At 40.0% G+C, this 17,230-nt stretch overlaps 1 protein-coding gene across 4 annotated transcripts in view; it reads right to left on the reverse strand.

Annotated features, from left to right (window-relative positions):
- Nucleotides 1-17,230, reverse strand: part of rere (arginine-glutamic acid dipeptide (RE) repeats) — a 159,471-nt gene that overhangs the window by 65,404 nt on the left and 76,837 nt on the right. For all 4 annotated transcript variants that reach the window (XM_015381312.1, XM_015381313.1, XM_015381314.1 and 1 more), the window contains exon 3: nucleotides 8,281-8,351. In XM_015381312.1, coding sequence (XP_015236798.1) covers nucleotides 8,281-8,351 — 71 coding nt within the window. The remainder of the gene's footprint in view (nucleotides 1-8,280; nucleotides 8,352-17,230) is intronic.

A 17,230-nucleotide genomic window follows, 5' to 3' on the forward strand; every position in this document is an offset into this window, starting at 1 on the left:
GCTGTCTGAGAGATGCATGCCTGTCTCCATTTAAACTGAGCAATGATCCAAGCATGCAAACCTACCCCAGAGTGGGACTAATACTTCACCGTGTTGCAGGCTGTGAATGCTTAAGAGCGTGTTTGCACAGAAACAGCAGCTGCTGCAGCCTGTGACCTCGCCACCTCGGATAAATGACCCAATGTTCTTACAAAGAATGGATTAAAGGCTTCACCTCAGTGAAAATCCAAGTGTGCAGAGACAGAAGAGGGCAGAATAAAAGAAAGGCAGGATTAGCAGAGAACCTTATAGTTTATAGAACAGTAATAATCTGATGGGATATTATGAGGAATAATTACTAGAAAATAAGACAAAAAACACTTATTGATAGCCCCAAGTGTCAGCTTAGAAACACAAACACGGGTTACTCTAATGAGACAGACCAATTGATGAAGTGTTCATGACTGAAAAGTGGAAGGAAAAAGACAGATCAGAATAAAAAATTTGAGCAGTATACCCTACGTTAGTAACCAGCAAACACTTCTTGCTGCATTTACAGCTGCCCTTCAGAGGGATGCCTCAGTCTATCTCTGAAAGAAAATATAGGTGCTGGGCATTATTAAGTGTTCCTGTCAGATACTTCCAGATGAGCTGCTGATCTTTGCAGCTCCTCCAGAGTTAGCATGCCTCCTGGTTGTCTCTAGGTCGGCCATGTTTTGGTGGCTTTGAAGTTGAGCCAGATGACAGTGAGATCTCCTAACCTTTAAATATTGTTTTATAAGCTGAATCTCCTTTTGATCTTTATAAAACCTCCCCCCTAATCTGTATATTCTTTTCTTTGGTCTCCATTACGCCGTTTTTGTTCTCTAACACACCTGTTAGGCCTTCACAGATCAGCTTTACTTCTGCTGAAATTGAACTGCTAACTGTTGGACTGCATTTACTTACAGATGACCTCCAGCAACAACCAACTGTACTGGATTTATGAAGAGGTGGCTGAGTAAAGATTCTCACTACTCTGTTCAGATTTTTATTTGTTAAACTTTCTCTAACCCTGCCTATCCTTCCATCCACTGTATAGTTATTATGCTCTATTATACTAATATACAGATTAAACTTTCTGGTTTGTACAAACTAAAGTCGTAGTAGTTTCTTCAGGCTTTTTTAATGTTAAATCTTTCTTCAAACAGTAAACTGATTTTTATGAATTTTCCCAGTAGTTTTCTCAGGCTTATATTTGCATAAATGCCCTGTTCTTGAATCAACATGATTATAGGCGAGCAGGAAAGGAGATTGAGCTCTAAGTTTGGTTCCCATGTCTTTAAGGCTGCTACTCATAGGTAAACAGACAAGCACAACCCATCATCGACCGACCCATCTACAGAGAGCCAAAAGCCCACGTCCACACAGTTTCCTCAGAGTGCACGAAGACCAACGGACACTTAGGACAGCAACACACAAACACGCACCACCATGAACGCCCACATCTCTGCATGTTCATGTCTGTGAAATGTACCAGCTCGCTCACAGCAGCTGAGTGGACTCTGGAATGAGGTGAACACAAATACACACACAACAACACACAGAAAATAGCCTCTAATGACTGTAGCGCCCCTCTCTGAGGAGATGGCAGCGGCTGCTGCTCTACTTGATAAATATTAACAAGAAGTGCGACTGATGGCGGTGCTCACTGATCCATAATTGCATTTCAAATGTTCGGCGGGGGGTTGGGAGGAGGGTGGTCATGAGGGGATAAAGAGGGGAAACTCCAGCTTCTAGGCAGTGAATGTCTAGTCATCCAGCCTCCATCATCTCAGTTCCTCAGCACCAATAAAAGACACTGTGGTGTAAACAGAAGCGCTATGGTGCAGGAGTGCCATGTTTATGGACTTCCTGCACCGTCACAGACCGCTGACACTCATACTATGAATAAAGAGAGGAATCCAGGTACAGAGCGATGGATGGAAAGTACTTTATCAACAGCAAATGAACATCAAGTGAAATGTTTTTATTGATGTGAAAGTGTGATGGACAGAAGTTAATTAGCCTGTGGATTTTATTGTTAAGCTAATTCAGAGCACTTTGGTTTCCATTAGGCCTGTAAGTCAAGCTCTGCAGAGAGGAAAAAAAAAACACTAATAGCTGCTCGTGTTCAGAATGCATATTTATGCACATATATTTGCATCTTTATCAAACATTTTTAATTATGAGCTTTGAATCGGTTGCTTTTTTCCCCCCTCCAAGGCAGTATGATGAGCTTCAGCTGAAAGAATGATTTCCAGTTGATGCACACGTGTCAAATGCTAAATAAATTCCCTATTGTGCAAATAACGTTTGCCTTTTGCACTGTGCTGCATTTTAGAGTTACACAGGTTTACCAAACTGCAGGTGGAGAAGAGGTTGGAAAGCTACTACTTTTACAATCTTAGCATCCCTGAAAGATGTGACGGTCCATGTTGAGCCCTGACTGCATAAAAGTAAAGCAATGCACCACATTGTCTTCAATCCATGGATTAGGCATAGATTAGATTAGGCCATTCAGTGCCTGGATTAGATTTTAGGTTTATTTACAAAAGAGCCAGTTGGGCGCTAAGCTCCAAATAAAGTGATAAATCTTTATTCTATCATATAAAAACATACACATATTACAGTAAACCCAATAATACACATCATGAGTATAGGAAATGGAAGTAAAAGTGAGAATGTTTCCACAATTATGAAAATGTACATCCTGTTTTCACATTAATTTGTAAGGAACGCCTCAGATCAGTAATATTTTATCTGACTGGGTTAGGTTAGCCAGAGGAAATGCTATCAACTGGAATGGGTCCTTTTTTCCTAAACTGGCTCAAATAGATCATCTGCAGGTCAAATACTTATTCTTGCATTCTATTAAAGGCCTTAAAAGTCTTATGATTTCCAACCTATTTTCAGTAAAAGGTTAGAGTTTGATTCTCAAAGAAGGAAAATAATCCTTCATTTTCTGCTTGATTTTAAAAGACAACATTTATGAACAAACCAGTATATTTTAAAGACCAAAAAAAAGTAAACAATTGTGGAAATCTGTGCTGGTTAAGAAAAGCCCCTGTTTGCTGCCTCTCTATTAAAGTAAAGTGATGAATTGAACAAATCAAAAGCAGCAAAAACAAAAGCTTTACAAGTTGACACCAATTAAAGAAGATTTCTTTTGACCGGAACTTCACTGATTAGACATTTAGAGGACAGCCAAATCCGCTTCCACAAATCTTGCCTGTTGGATAAACAGCCAAACTATCAGCATGAATTATGAGTTAGAAGCACACCCGTTTGTTTTTTACACGTCTCATAAATTAGACTGACACAAATACATTAGCTACAACCAAAGACCAGCTACTTTGCTAGTGCAGAACGCATGATAGAGAAAGTAGCACGTTTCACACGTATCAAATTTCTCAGTGGAAAGGAAGTAAAGACACGTTTCTGATCATTACAAACAGCCTGGTTAAAAAGGAAAATCATCTATAAATACTACATGCTAAAATGTCCGACACTGACGAGGAAAATCCTCCGTCTCCTTCAGCTGCTCAGACCTACAACATACGAGATGGACTTGTGGCAAGATAATTGCATTGTGCGTGGCTCTAATTAAATGTCCAGAAGCAGAAAGATCCTTAGGTGGAGATTTGTGTGTGAGGCAACAGTGGGAGAGAGCGCATGTTTGCGGGTGTGTGATGGTTGAACTGGGCTCCTCAATCGCCTTGCTCCCAGAGGGAGAAATACTGCAATCACTCCATTAGTGAGAGAGAGGAGAGGGGGGGGACAGAGGGACGAGGTGTGGGGGAGAACAGGGGGGAGGAACATAGCTAACTTGGCCAATAACAGCAAATGAGGTTAGGTACAAGCAAAGAGGGAGGTAGGAGGGTCAATGAGCTTCGAGGACATGGACACAATGACTCCCAATGAGGGATGCAGGAAGGGAGGGCGGGGGGAGGTGAGTGACAACAGATAAGGAGGAGAGGGGAGGAGGGAGGGTCAGGTGTAGAAACAGATGGATAAGAGCGAGAGAAATGGAGACAGAAGATGGTTAAGGTAAGTAAAGGAAGATTGATGGATGACGTCAGGGTTAGAGGGAAGATGTGGCTGTCGACTGTTGATCATGTTGCTGCTCTTTTGTCTAGAGGCTGTGCTCCATCAAGCAGATCACAATAAGAATGCACCATTACAAAACTACAAAATATGTATATTCCTTAATACTTTTGCCGTTACAGTCAGTGACAGATAATTTACCAGATAATTTGACAGTTAAAAAAAAACAAACAAAAAACTGTATAAATGACATTACATCTCTGCTTCAGTGAAACACCAAACAACCCTGTGCTGCATCACTACCACAGCCACATCACCACACTTACAGCAGGCAGACACCCTTTCTTCTCCTACAACACAAAATAGAAATAGACACTAGTTATTAATATCAACCCAGTTTTACGGTGGAACCGACACGTGTTTTTCAGCCACTATAAAGACGCTCAGGGTGAGCTGCTGCAGCTCCCTATCAGCAATGTGTGATGTGCTCATGTTATGTTTAAATGTAGAGAGCAGTTGAAATACTAGCTGTTAAATGCTATGATGTTGAAAAGACAAAAGTCTTAAAAAGCAGAACCTGTTCAGTAAGTCTGGTTTGTACCAAAAATAAACTTCAACCAGAAGTAGCTAACATTAGCCAAAACTTGACTGAGGAAAACATAAGTAGAAACATTTATTAACTGTCTAATGCATCTCCAACAGCTCTAACCGTTTTCTCAGTTCACTTGATCTAAATGTAGGCTGAGATCTATTTTTTTTGATAAACTGGAGCATTTATTTGTGTATAAATAAACATGACTACTTCCCAGCGGTCATCTTTGTACCCGTCCAGCCATGTTAGGAGGAAGGCAGGAGGCTGAAATCTATATGACCAGATCAATAAGTCACAGAGGTTGCAGAGGGCAACGCAGCTGCCACTGTTGAGTAAACAAGCAAAAGAAAATGATTGTCCTCCAAGTCAAGGATGACCCCAATCATGATCTAAGAATTGATTTGGCTTCCTCCTCTCCAATTTCTTTTTGTTGTTAACTTTGCATGTTGTTGCTGGAAGCATATCAAATCTGGGTTTAATAAGAGTACAGATTTCTCTGAGAAATCAAACACATGACAAGAAAAATGGGGAGCTAAATCTTGCACACAACAACCATGATGGCTACATCCATGTTTTATGCACAGCCCTAATTGGATTCCCGTCCTTTCGATGAAGAGCACTAGCGACACTCCGCCTAAAGACTGGATCAGATAGGTGAGAAAATGGAGGTGTCTGTAAGAGAGGTGATATTGATGGGGTTGTTGGTACAGGACCAATGAAATTTTCTTCTCCTATGCTGTGCCTCTGAAGCCCCGCTACAACATGAATGGCAGGGGGGTGATCAATAATTTGTGAGGCAGGAAAAGCTGGAGGAAGGACAAAGAGACGGGGGAGGGAAAAAGAAGAATACTTTCTGCTGTTGCCTCTTTTTTTCCAATGCATCACTACACAGATATGTACGATGACACCGCTCATCATGTTTCACTAAATAGTCTTTGACTCCATATAATACAAGTTGAATTTTTCACAGCACCCAGGGCAGCAGCGGGCCTTTTTGTGATTTGTCGCCCTGTGACAGAGTGAACTCACTGCAAAACACTGTAGTTGTTTGAAAAGCCAGCGGGGCTTGTTGTTTTAACATAGGAGGACAAGAGAATAGTCTGCTCATACACACTGAAGCATGCAGATGGCTGGTCATTAATTACAGATGGACTGGGGGAGGGAGTCACAGAGAGACGGATACAGAGAGTTGAAGGGAGAGGTCAGCTAATGCAGCCAGTTTTCTGTCTCTTTCTCTATCTCTCTGGACAATTACCGCACAGACCCATGTAACCAAGGTGCAGGTGCATAGCTTTTTTATGGCAAAGTGTATGTCCGTGAGAAAGGGCCACTTACAATCCTCAGCACTTTCTAGCTACAATTGGATTAAAGCTACGCTGCTGTGAGGAGCTGGCTGCAAGTCCTAAAGCTCACCTTAAAGCCTGCTTTACATCCAACAACAAACCCTTAAATCACAAAAGCATCTAAAACACACACACTTTATTGGGCATGATCCTCTGCACACAATCTGAACCCATATTTTACAATCATTATAATGCCATGGCCACATGATGGCTTTAGGTAATTTCAAAACGAAAAATCTGACCTAAACTCCAGTCCTGTTCTCTGCAGCTAACAGGCTTAGTTGTCGACTGCTCTACATTCAGTTTTCATTACCCAGAACTAGAGGTGCAGCGATTCAGGTATCGGAGATCAGCTCCGATATCGACCAATTATCTGGATGGGATGTGAGACGAATGACGCTGCCTTCTGGATCATCATCAGGCTAATCAGATCAGTATTATGATTTATATCTTAATTTTTCATATCTTAGTTTTTAACCTTTTTTATAAACAATGATCAAGTAAAATCTGATTCTTTCAATCACGTGGTATACGGATCAGAGTCCTGCATCGTGTAGGGTTCCCACGGTTATCCAGCAGGTACCCGTATTAAACGTACAGCTCTGGGTAGAAAAAAACACCCGGATTATTCCAGGGTGTTGACACGGGTATAAATAAACAAAATGTGGGCAGGTATCACACAGAGAGCTACAGAATGAATTAAACTTATTTATAATTTCTTATTTATTAACTCTTTATCTTAATAAATTGATTCAAGAATGTCCAGATAACAAATTTTTTAAGCAACAAGGCAAACCTTCTTATTTCAGCCAATTTAATCTGGATGTGGGCATCGGGCAATGTTCTTTATGGGTATTATTAAGACAATATTCCGCTGCAGCTGGAAAAAATGTGTTTAAGCATTAAAAACAGCTTTGTTAACACTTTGTTAGCACTTTATTATTTAGGGGTCCCTTAGTGGTCCTGGGTTTTAAATGGGTATAATAACGGGTAATAGGTCCTCGGTTTTGAACGCTACATGTGCAGGCAGGTACCGTTTTGAAAAATCAGACTCGTGCAGGACTCCGACACGGATCATTCCTCTAACGATAGTATTAGATTGGTATCGGCCCATACCCTCAACCAATGTGTTGGTATTAGATCGGAACAGGAAAAAAAATTATAAGTGCATCTCTAAACACAACAGAAGAAGATTCTGTGTAATACTACTATGGTTATGCTTTTCATTTTGTGATAACACAACCTGGAATTTGGAGGTTTTGTAGCCTTCTTTCAGCAGTGGGTTTCATAAGGGTTACATTTGAAGAGTGGACCAATTTGAAGAATTAGTCGGCCAGTCTAATCATCACAGCCCAGAGAAAATGTAGCACTGTTATTATTATATTGATAAACAATTACATTTAAAGCCTTAAAAACAAAGTTTCATAACCACAAAACTTTTCTAAAAACATTACCAGAGCACAACTAACCAAGTAAGCTGAATGATTTCAGGGTAAGCCAATAAATTAACATTTGGATAACATTTCAGCTGTCAGCTGTTGGGATGAACTGATCTCTGAGGAAATGTCTCACATTAGAACCGGTGGCAAAGCTCAGAGAGAACCCACATCATAGTGTTTATTAGTTCAAAGAGTTCCTGCTTGATCAGCTGTGAAATATTTATGATTCTTTAGCGTCAGTGAAGATAAGTATCTGCATCCCTCCAAAAACAAAGGCATCATCTTTCACCTACAACAACGGGGACTAATCTGTTGTGACGAATCACGCACCTTATTTTAAGAAGACAGACAATGCAGTGCAATAAAACCAACTAATAGTGTGTGTGAGTGCCACGTTGCATAGAAAACAAGAACCTCTTGCTAAACTAACTGAGCTTGATGCATCAGCCCTTTTGCAGCAAATTAAAAACTAATTTCTTTCTTTATGCAGGGAAAGAGGTAATTTGGCCACATTAGGATGTAGAAAAATCAATTTCATACTGGCGAGGGTTTCCTTCATTAGATCAATTAATTGCATCTACAAACATCTATATTTTCATTACGAGCATTATTACACACTACACACAGCGGACTGCAGATGTGGGTAATATTCAAAGCACATTTCCTGTGGGGTTTCTTATTTGTCCAGGCAACAAAATTCAGGACAAAAAGTCATTTTTCAAACTAGCCTGGATGTAAACCAACCGCACAGACTTCATTTTCCTGAGCAATTTCTAAGCATTGAAACACCCAGCTTGATTGGTCTGTTCTGCATCTCAGGTTAGCAGAGGAAAGGATAGAGAGCAAATCAAAATCTACTCACCAGCTTGAAATCCTGAATGCTACAAATGAAGTAGGGAGTATTGGGTCGCCGACTCTCAATGTACACACAATCTGTAGAGAGAAATATAAAGAAAAAAAAAAGGTTTTAGAGACTATGCTCCCACTTATCAGAGCTTTCATGATGTTAAGCAGCCAGACTCGGCAAAACATTATTTCTTGTGCCGTTACCTCTGCTGAAAAGACATTTTTCTCCTCGAGTCAAATTCAATTGGAATGCGAGTAATAGGATTAAAGACTTTTGGAGCGCTACAAGGTTGCCTTTCCAAAGCAAACATTACGCTCAAGGGGAATTATGTTATTGTTCCACTGCATTTATACACCAGTGACTTTAAAACCTTCACCCAACCCCCACCACCTCCAGTCATCCCTGCATGGCTGCAGCCATGGAGGGACCAAGCCTGCCACTCATTTTCTGATATTTGAGGCTTTTTCTTGCATTTCCAGCATCATTTATTCACCATTCTGGTATCAATGTATAAAAGGTCTTGAAATAAACTAATTTTTGTGGCATTCAATTTAATGGAAACAAATTCGTTGAGTAAATTTATCAATCCGATTATTATTTAACAGGTTTTAAGAAAATCAGCAATGACAGATTTTGTTCCAAAATGACTTTCAAATTAGGGCAGGCAATAGAATGGACACCCCAGCTGGAGATTCTCAAGCCCCTCGGTCATCTCTTATACTTGCCTAGACTTGGTCAGTGGATTATAGTGGCCACTGAAACAAGATGAGTTGGCATTAACTGAACCATTGTGTTATTTTGGAACATCGTTCTCCGGAAAGGCCCAATAATAAAAGACATTTACAGTTTTCTGGTCAGCAGATTTCCGTTATAAATCTCCAGGTATTTTAAAGGGTTTTACGATCTTGTGCAGTGCAACAAAATTTCTAAGGAAGAAAATACGAGCTGATTCTACCATGTCAACTTTGTGTCAAGCCATTTAATTTGAGTTCTATTATATTAAAATAATATAATAAAGAATAATTTCACTTTAATGATGTCACATTTGAGAAATTTACCTCTGTATTCAACCCAGTGGGCTGCCATTGTGTGGCACACGGGGAGCAGTGTGGGGTTAAGGGTTTTGCTCAGGAACCCAGAGTACAGGCTATGGGGATAGAACCGGGTACTTGCAATCACAGACGCTCCTCTGGCTGTGATTGGTTGTTTTGACTCGTCCCGAATTATTCTTTCCAGATTGAAATACAGGCAGTATGCGGGACCAATTGAAGCAGTTTTTTTCACAGGTTACATATCACATGTACTGCTGTCTGGACATAGGGAAAGTTTTAGCCAATATGCCAAAAAATGATTTTTAAAAACTTACAGACTTCAGCTTTAATAAATGTAGTCAAATTAAAGCTTTTGTTGGCAGATTAAGCTGAGGTAATATTTGCGATTTCCTTTAAGTGTTGCCTTCAATGAGGCCATTTTGTTTGCCTTTTAGATTCTCTTCATTCTTTTTAATAATGATTAGGGCTTAAACAATTAATTAGATTGTGATTAATCCATTACTGAAATAATTTTCACCTAATTTAGTTATTGATGAATTGTTATCTGGAGTCTCTAAAAAATGCCTTTGGACAGAGCAACTCACTTAGAGCAGTATTTGTACTAAAACTGTACAAATATATTTAAATATTTTGTATTTAAGATAAAACTTTTTTATCTGTCAATATGCTCTATCCAGAACTCCTCAAGTAGAAACGTTTTAGTTTCCCCTGGTTTAAATCTTCAAAAAAATCTTTAAAGAACCTTTTCCGCACTTTTTCCGCTGTAAAAGTGAGAAAAGCCTGAGTTCCTTTAAATCAAGAATAAAAACACCTTTGTTTAGGATTGCCTTCGACTGTTCTAGGTAAACAGTTCAACTAAAACATCATTAGTTCAACTTTTTATTTTCTTTAGTCCAACTGTTTTTAATATTCTTTTTTGTTTCTGCATTTTCGGCTGTTACACTGTGTCAAGATCAGGGATCTTGTGGTCTGAAAAAACAACGTTGTGTTTGAAATAAATAGGTCCGGGAACTATAAAGTCAACAGGGTTGACAGAAGTTGGTAAAGACGTCATTGTTGGAGTCTGCATTTAATTTAAATTTATTTATTTTCTTATTTTTTCCTACTTGCTTAGATTCTGTTTTATTTTCCTATATTTTAATCATGTAAAGCATTTTGCATTGTCTTTGTACTGAATTGTGCTATACAAATAAATTTCCCTCGCCTTGCCTTTTGTTATCCGATTATTAATCGAAAAACATAATCTTCAGATTAATCGATAAACAAAAAACCTTTAGTTGCAGCCCTACCAATTACATAAAAAGCAGTGTGATGCATTAATTGCAATAAAACCCCAAGAGACATCTGNCAGGGAGCAGTGTGGAGTTAAGGGTTTTGCTCAGGAACCCAGAGTGCAGGCTATGGGGATAGAACCGGATACTTGCAACCTTCTCAGAGCACAAGCGCACTGCTCTAGCCACTAGGCCAACACTCCCATCATAACCCATCATGCATTTAATTCTAACAAAGAAACATTGAACTACTGGTCAAATGTTCCTAGATAATGGGAATTTTTTTTACCACTAAATAAATGTACTCAAATTAAAGCTTTTGTTGGCAGATTAAGCTGAGGTAATATTTGTGATTTCCTTTAAGTGTTGCCTTCAATGTGGCCATTTAGTTTCCCTTTTAGATTCTCTTGATTCTTTCTAGTAATGATTAGGGCTGAAACAATTAATTAGATTATGATTAATCCATTACTGAAATAAGTTTCACCTAATATAGTTATCGATGAATTGTTAACTGGAGTATAGAGATTCTAAATAATGCTTTTAGGCAGAGCAACTCACTTAGGGCAGTAATTATACAAAAACTGGGAAAATATATTTAAATATTTTGAATTAAGGATAAAACTTTTTCATCTGTCAATATGCTCTATCCAGAACTCCTCAAGTAGAAACGTTTTAGTTTCACCTTGTTTAAATCTTCAAAAAAATCTCTAAAGAACCTTTTCCGCACTTTTTCTGCTGTAAAAGTGAGGAAAGCCTGAGTTCCTTTAAATCAAGAATAAAAACACATTTATTTAGGATTGCCTTCGACTGTTCTAGTTAAACAGTTCAACTAAAACATCATTAGTTCAACTTTTTATTTTCTTTAGTCCAACTGTTTTTAATATTCTTTTTTGTTTCTGCATTTTCGGCTGTTACACTGTGTCAAGATCAGGGATCTTGTGGTCTGAAAAAACAACGTTGTGTTTGAAATAAATAGGTCCGGGAACTATAAAGTCAACAGGGTTGACAGAAGTTGGTAAAGACGTCATTGTTGGAGTCTGCATTTAATTTAAATTTATTTATTTTCTTATTTTTTCCTACTTGCTTAGATTCTGTTTTATTTTCCTATATTTTAATCATGTAAAGCACTTTGCGTTGTCTTTGTACTGAATTGTGCTATACAAATAAATTTCCCTTGCCTTGCCTTTTGTTATCCGATTATTAATCGAAAAACATAATCTTCAGATTAATCGATAAACAAAAAACCTTTAGTTGCAGCCCTACCAATTACATAAAAAGCAGTGTGATGCATTAATTGCAATAAAACCCCAAGAGACATCTGAGGCAAAAAGGCAAGAGCTAATATATGATATTATACCAAAATACATCTATAAGAGAGGATAAGCAACTCCCTAATATACTATATGTCTAATTAGCTTTGGATTACATTGAGTGAAACAAAACAGAAACCACCCTCTGACTCATCTATTTTTAAAATGGTACTTAGTGATGTCAGCTCCAGGCCTGAGTGAAAAGAGCTGGCTGCGTTGTTAAATTAAATGTGACTGGTGGTATGGCCGGGTCACGAACTCTCTTCTCCTGAACAAAAACATTCTCGCTGCAGAGGATGGAAACACACAGCCACTTCTGGAGGATGATGGAAGACACGGCTCAGCCTGGCTCAGTGATGAACAAGCAGAACCGTGTATTATCAGACCATAAGGAGAAGATTTCAAACCGCTAATATTACATGCATCGTAGCGCATGGAACCAAACTGTGAAGAAAGATGAATCTCCCTGCTTCATCTCATACAAAGAGATCGTATGCGCGCTCGTATATTGCTTTCTATTGATTTAAAAACGATCAAACAAGCTCCTGGTTTTTTGTTACAGCGTCAGCTATGATAGCTTGCAGCTTTGTTAGCTCTGATTCAAAGAAAGCCAACAGAGGTAAGATTTACGCTGACAACACAAACTGCCGGTGCTCATCTCACCAAAAACACACGCTGAGCGGTTTGATGCAGAACAACTAACAAAAGATCTGGAGCTCCCTTTTTCTCCCCACACCTTCTTCTCTCAGTGACTGACACTGCCATCATCTGTTATTTATTTGTTTGTGTCAACACGGCCATCGATCCGCCTGTGGTTTATCTTACCGCTCGTAGAGGGAAAAAAGGAGGCAGGGGGAGATATTAAATGGCCCTGACACCCTAGATACCGTTTGTAGAGGTGCTGGTGTGTACAAGAGCATCCCTGACATCATGGGCATTGTTTTTCTTAAGTGTGTGTGTATGTGTGGGAGACCCCAGGGTGGGCTTGTTATCTGTTGTAAGCTGAATGAGCTGTTCTAACGGATGGAGGGATGAAGGGGAGGGAGCCGTTATCGCCCACACTGGGTCTGAGTAACGCATTATATCTCCCCCCCCATGTTTCTCCTTTACGGCATCCCTGGAAGTCATTTACAAGATGGTATGAATGAAAATATCCATCAGTCCTATTGTGTGATCGGGGAGCAATACAGGCAGCATAACAGACGGCGAGGAGTTAGGAAGGGAAAAAGGAGTAGGGAGCATGATAGAGAGGAGAGAGGGGGAGCAGGCCGGAGAACAAAAGAGACTAATCTGAAGGAGCTGACATGTTTCGGAGGAGTCAAATCAGGGGAATTAGGGTTTAGTGTCCCCTCACCTTGCCGGCAAATTCATTTAGAGAAGCCAAATCTCCGTGTCTGCGCCCATGAGCACATCAACAGGCACAAAGAGGAGAGAGCGAGAATGAAAAAGATAGGAGGTGGCGGTGGAGGAGGGCGGTGGGGGACGGGGATCTACTTTAATCATTTACAGACAGCGTGGCAGTCTATTCTTCCAACGTCACAAAGCACGTTTTGAATTAATTTTGGGCAGTAAAAGTCTACTTCCCTTCAGGGCTTTTCTCTGAAAGGCAAAACTATGAATTTCAAAACTTAAGGCAAAAGTTAGAACCTTCAAATTTACTGTTTGAATGAAAAAGAGAAGGATTGGAGCTGGGGGAGATATTGTGAAGGGGGGAACATAGCTGAAGCGGGCCTTCTGGTTCCTCGACGGTCTTCGGGGATTGTTAAACATTCCTGCCATTTTGTGCTTTTGGAAGTGGGTCTCCTCGCTCAAGTGGAGAGGTGAAGAGGGGAGGAGGTGGTGTTTAGCTGTGCAGAGGGTGTATGTGGGGGATGGGCTTTTTTTAAAAAGACTGAAGTGCATGCTGGGTGTGTAGATGTAGCTTTCATGGTAGGAGGAGGGAGACCGCAGCAGGACCATAGCAGAGGAGTGCTCCAGTTCATTCAGCAGCAATAAGTTTAACATCCACATTGCCTCAGACCCTCACCAAAGCTCTAGACTTCAACAGGAATTCTTAATTTCCAGACTGCTGTAGAACCCCATAAAAAAAAAAAAACAAAGTTCAACACGAGCTTAGGGCATGAATGCCTACAGCAGGCTGATTTTAGACGTGAAAACCTGCAAAACCAGAAAGTAGAGGGAAGGAACGGCAACGGGGAGGAGAAAAGCAACGAACAAAGCAATGGCACACAGAAATTAGAAAACTAGAAATTAGAAAGAAGGAGGAAAGGCAAGCAACACACAAAAGATAGAAAATGAGAGAGAGAAAAGGGTTGGAACCAATAAAGAGAGAAAAGGGAGCTGGGAAACAAAGAGGGAGGCGACAAGTAAGGAGGAACAAGGATAAAAATAAGGGAAGAGAAGGAAGGACACAAGGATAGAGCTAAGGGCACAACATCGATGCTTAGTTCACAGCACACCACCATACTGATTAATAAGACCTTGGCTCACACACGCTGCCTCAGTCTTTGAAAGCTGTAACTCTTAGTTCATCCTACTGTTCCCCTAATCTAAAAACACTTCGACAAGTAGATTTGGTTTAAGAACAGATATGCTACTGTTTAATTTACTGCTGCGATTCAGCATCAGGGCGGGGAGGGGGGAGGTTCCTGATAACATCAGCCAGGCTTTTCCTTCTCCAACCTGAAAACAATGGGAGAGTCACCTTCTGAACACAGACGTATATCAAGAGCGTTTTGTAAACAGAGCAAGCGGAGAAGGAGGCGGGTGAATATTTTAGGATGAGAGACGGGCTTATTAAAATCAAAGGGAGTGTTTGTTTAAGCCATGCTAGCAGGTGGTGAGAGTTGGGCAGAAAGCAGGATGCACCTGCATTGTTAAAATCGGCGCTGGGCCTAAACTGACAAGCAGGCGTCTTCAGAACAACCACTCCTCTGCAATAACGATCCTACGAGTCCTCGGCACAAAATATGCAATAATGAACATAATGATAGTGTGAGGGTACCAGTGTTAAAAAGATAAAACAAAAAGTATAGAGGTGTTACAGCTGATTAACTGTATTCTCCAGCAGTTTAGCAACACCAGCTGTTCCCAGCAGGTTGGTGTTACATTTAGGCAAGGCCTGAAGGCAGCAAAGACACTCCTGCCTCGCTAATCTTTTGACCCTGCTTTGAACATCTATCTAGTGGTTACATTTTGCCCATTCCTTTTTGCAAAATAGCTCAAGATCACCCAGATTAGATGCAAACGGTCTGATGGTGAAAACATTAAGGAGGAATAATAAGGGCTTTCTTCTTAACTAGACTGCTGGGTATCATCTGGTCAACAGAGACAGATTTTATTTTTAAACTGGTGCAAACTTTTTTCCAGCTATTCAAAGTGATGCAATACATTATATTAATCTATCCCATACATCTGAACGATTTACAATCTGAAACCTGACTAGAGCAGCAAAACATACATAGACTTCTTTAAAAAGAGTCCATATTGTTTCAGTGAAAACATTTTTTCACAGCTTACATGGTTTAATCTAAATATGACTTTGGTTGAGGCTTTTTTAAGTAGCAAAATTAAAGCAATAATGGGCGTAACGAAGCTGAAGAACAAATAAAGACAAAGAAAGGTAAATGTCACTGTTACAGCTGATTTAGCACAGACTCCAGCAGCTCGTTGTGTGAGGCCAGCCAATGGCCGAGGCAGTCTGCTTGCTGCTTCCTGCTGGCTCACTCCCAGCAGGGTGGTGTGTTACACACAGCGCGGGTCTGAAGGTGCAAAGGACACTTGATTCTTCCACAGCTTTCCTTCCTGTTTTCCCTTCCACCAGCCCAACAAGTCCTTCTTCTTCTCAGTGGAAAAGCAAAGGGAAATACATGGCAAGCGATACCATCAGCTCCCTACAATAGGAGCAGGTCTACAGCTGACTTAGCTCCTCGGGGGAAAACAGAGGCTCTTTGACAGTAACCCCCCCTCCATCGACCCCGCTCGTCTCCCTCTCGCTTAGCCCACACTTTCTCATTTAGCAGTCGGCAGGTGGTTGGATTTCACTAAAAAGCTCTTTTCTCAGAGTCTCCAGTGAGAGCAGAGAGAGGCTCTTTTAAAAATAGATCTGTTCAGTTAACGCCAGGCTACAGATTCACACTGCCATGTTTCAACAGGAAATGATTCCCAGGGCTTGTCCCTTATGTTTGCTCGACTAGAAGCAGCTCAGTGATTGACAGCTCGGCCTTTCCAGCTCAGGGGATGTGTTTTACTAATGTGCAGTGGCAGCAGTCCAACATTTAGGGAGTAACATTTTAGTGGCTTTTCATCGTCTTTGGCCTCTTAAAGCAGAATGAATGTAACAGAGTAAATAATCCTGAAATGCTAGATCAAATATTCAAATATTATTTACAGGAATATAATTTAACATGAACAAGCTAAGATGCCACACTTGAGCAGATAAACATTCACATTTACCATCTCATTAAATTCAGAAATGCCACCTCATTTTAAAATTCATAAACGTCAACTTCAGTTAAAATGCAAACATTAATTAAATATAAATAAGACTGACTAAAAACAGAGGCTTATTCTTTAAGACTTTAGACAAATAAACAACTATCACAATAACTGCAATTATCAATGCAGATAATGCTTAAACCATCCCTTTGATGAAGCATGGCAGTGGCAGCATTATGCAGAAGGGATACTGTTCACCAAGAATGATGGAGCCCAATACAGAATATATTTTAAAACAACAGAAAAACAAAAATACTGAGAGGGGAGATGAAAGGTTTCACTCTGGGGCGGAGGTCAACCTTCTGACACCTCTGCAAACCTTTTTTATAGCCCTGCCTGATGTAATGGAAACATGCAATAAGCGACAGTGTTGGTGACAATATGACTTTCCTTAAAAAAGCAAATACATTATCGCCTTTTTGAAGTATTTCTGCTTTGGTTTCATTGCAAACATGAACCCAAGACAGAAAGTAGTCCTTCCAACTGCTGGAAAATTATTTCTGTTCATAAAATGGTTTTATGGCTAAATCTGCTGCTACAATAATAAAACAACTTTTAGGTTGTGAAGTGACCTTAAGAACATGTCTTTAGCAAACAGAAAAGGTAGCCCTACAAACTACTGATTAAGAGTCTACATAAAAATGTATGTCATTCTCGTCAGTTGTTTTAGAAAATAAGAAAAACAAATATTGGTTTTCATTCCACAGTTTTCAACAAAATATTTTATAGTCTGGGAATGCAAGGTGAAAAATCACGCAAGAGGTAGGCGTTAAATGCAACATGAAGTAGATCTGAAATGAAAAACTGGGGCTGTGGTAATGGCTGAAAATGAGAC

The sequence above is a fragment of the Cyprinodon variegatus genome, unplaced genomic scaffold (genome assembly GCF_000732505.1).
Source record: "Cyprinodon variegatus isolate N-32 unplaced genomic scaffold, C_variegatus-1.0 Scaffold231, whole genome shotgun sequence".
Taxonomy (NCBI): domain Eukaryota; kingdom Metazoa; phylum Chordata; class Actinopteri; order Cyprinodontiformes; family Cyprinodontidae; genus Cyprinodon; species Cyprinodon variegatus.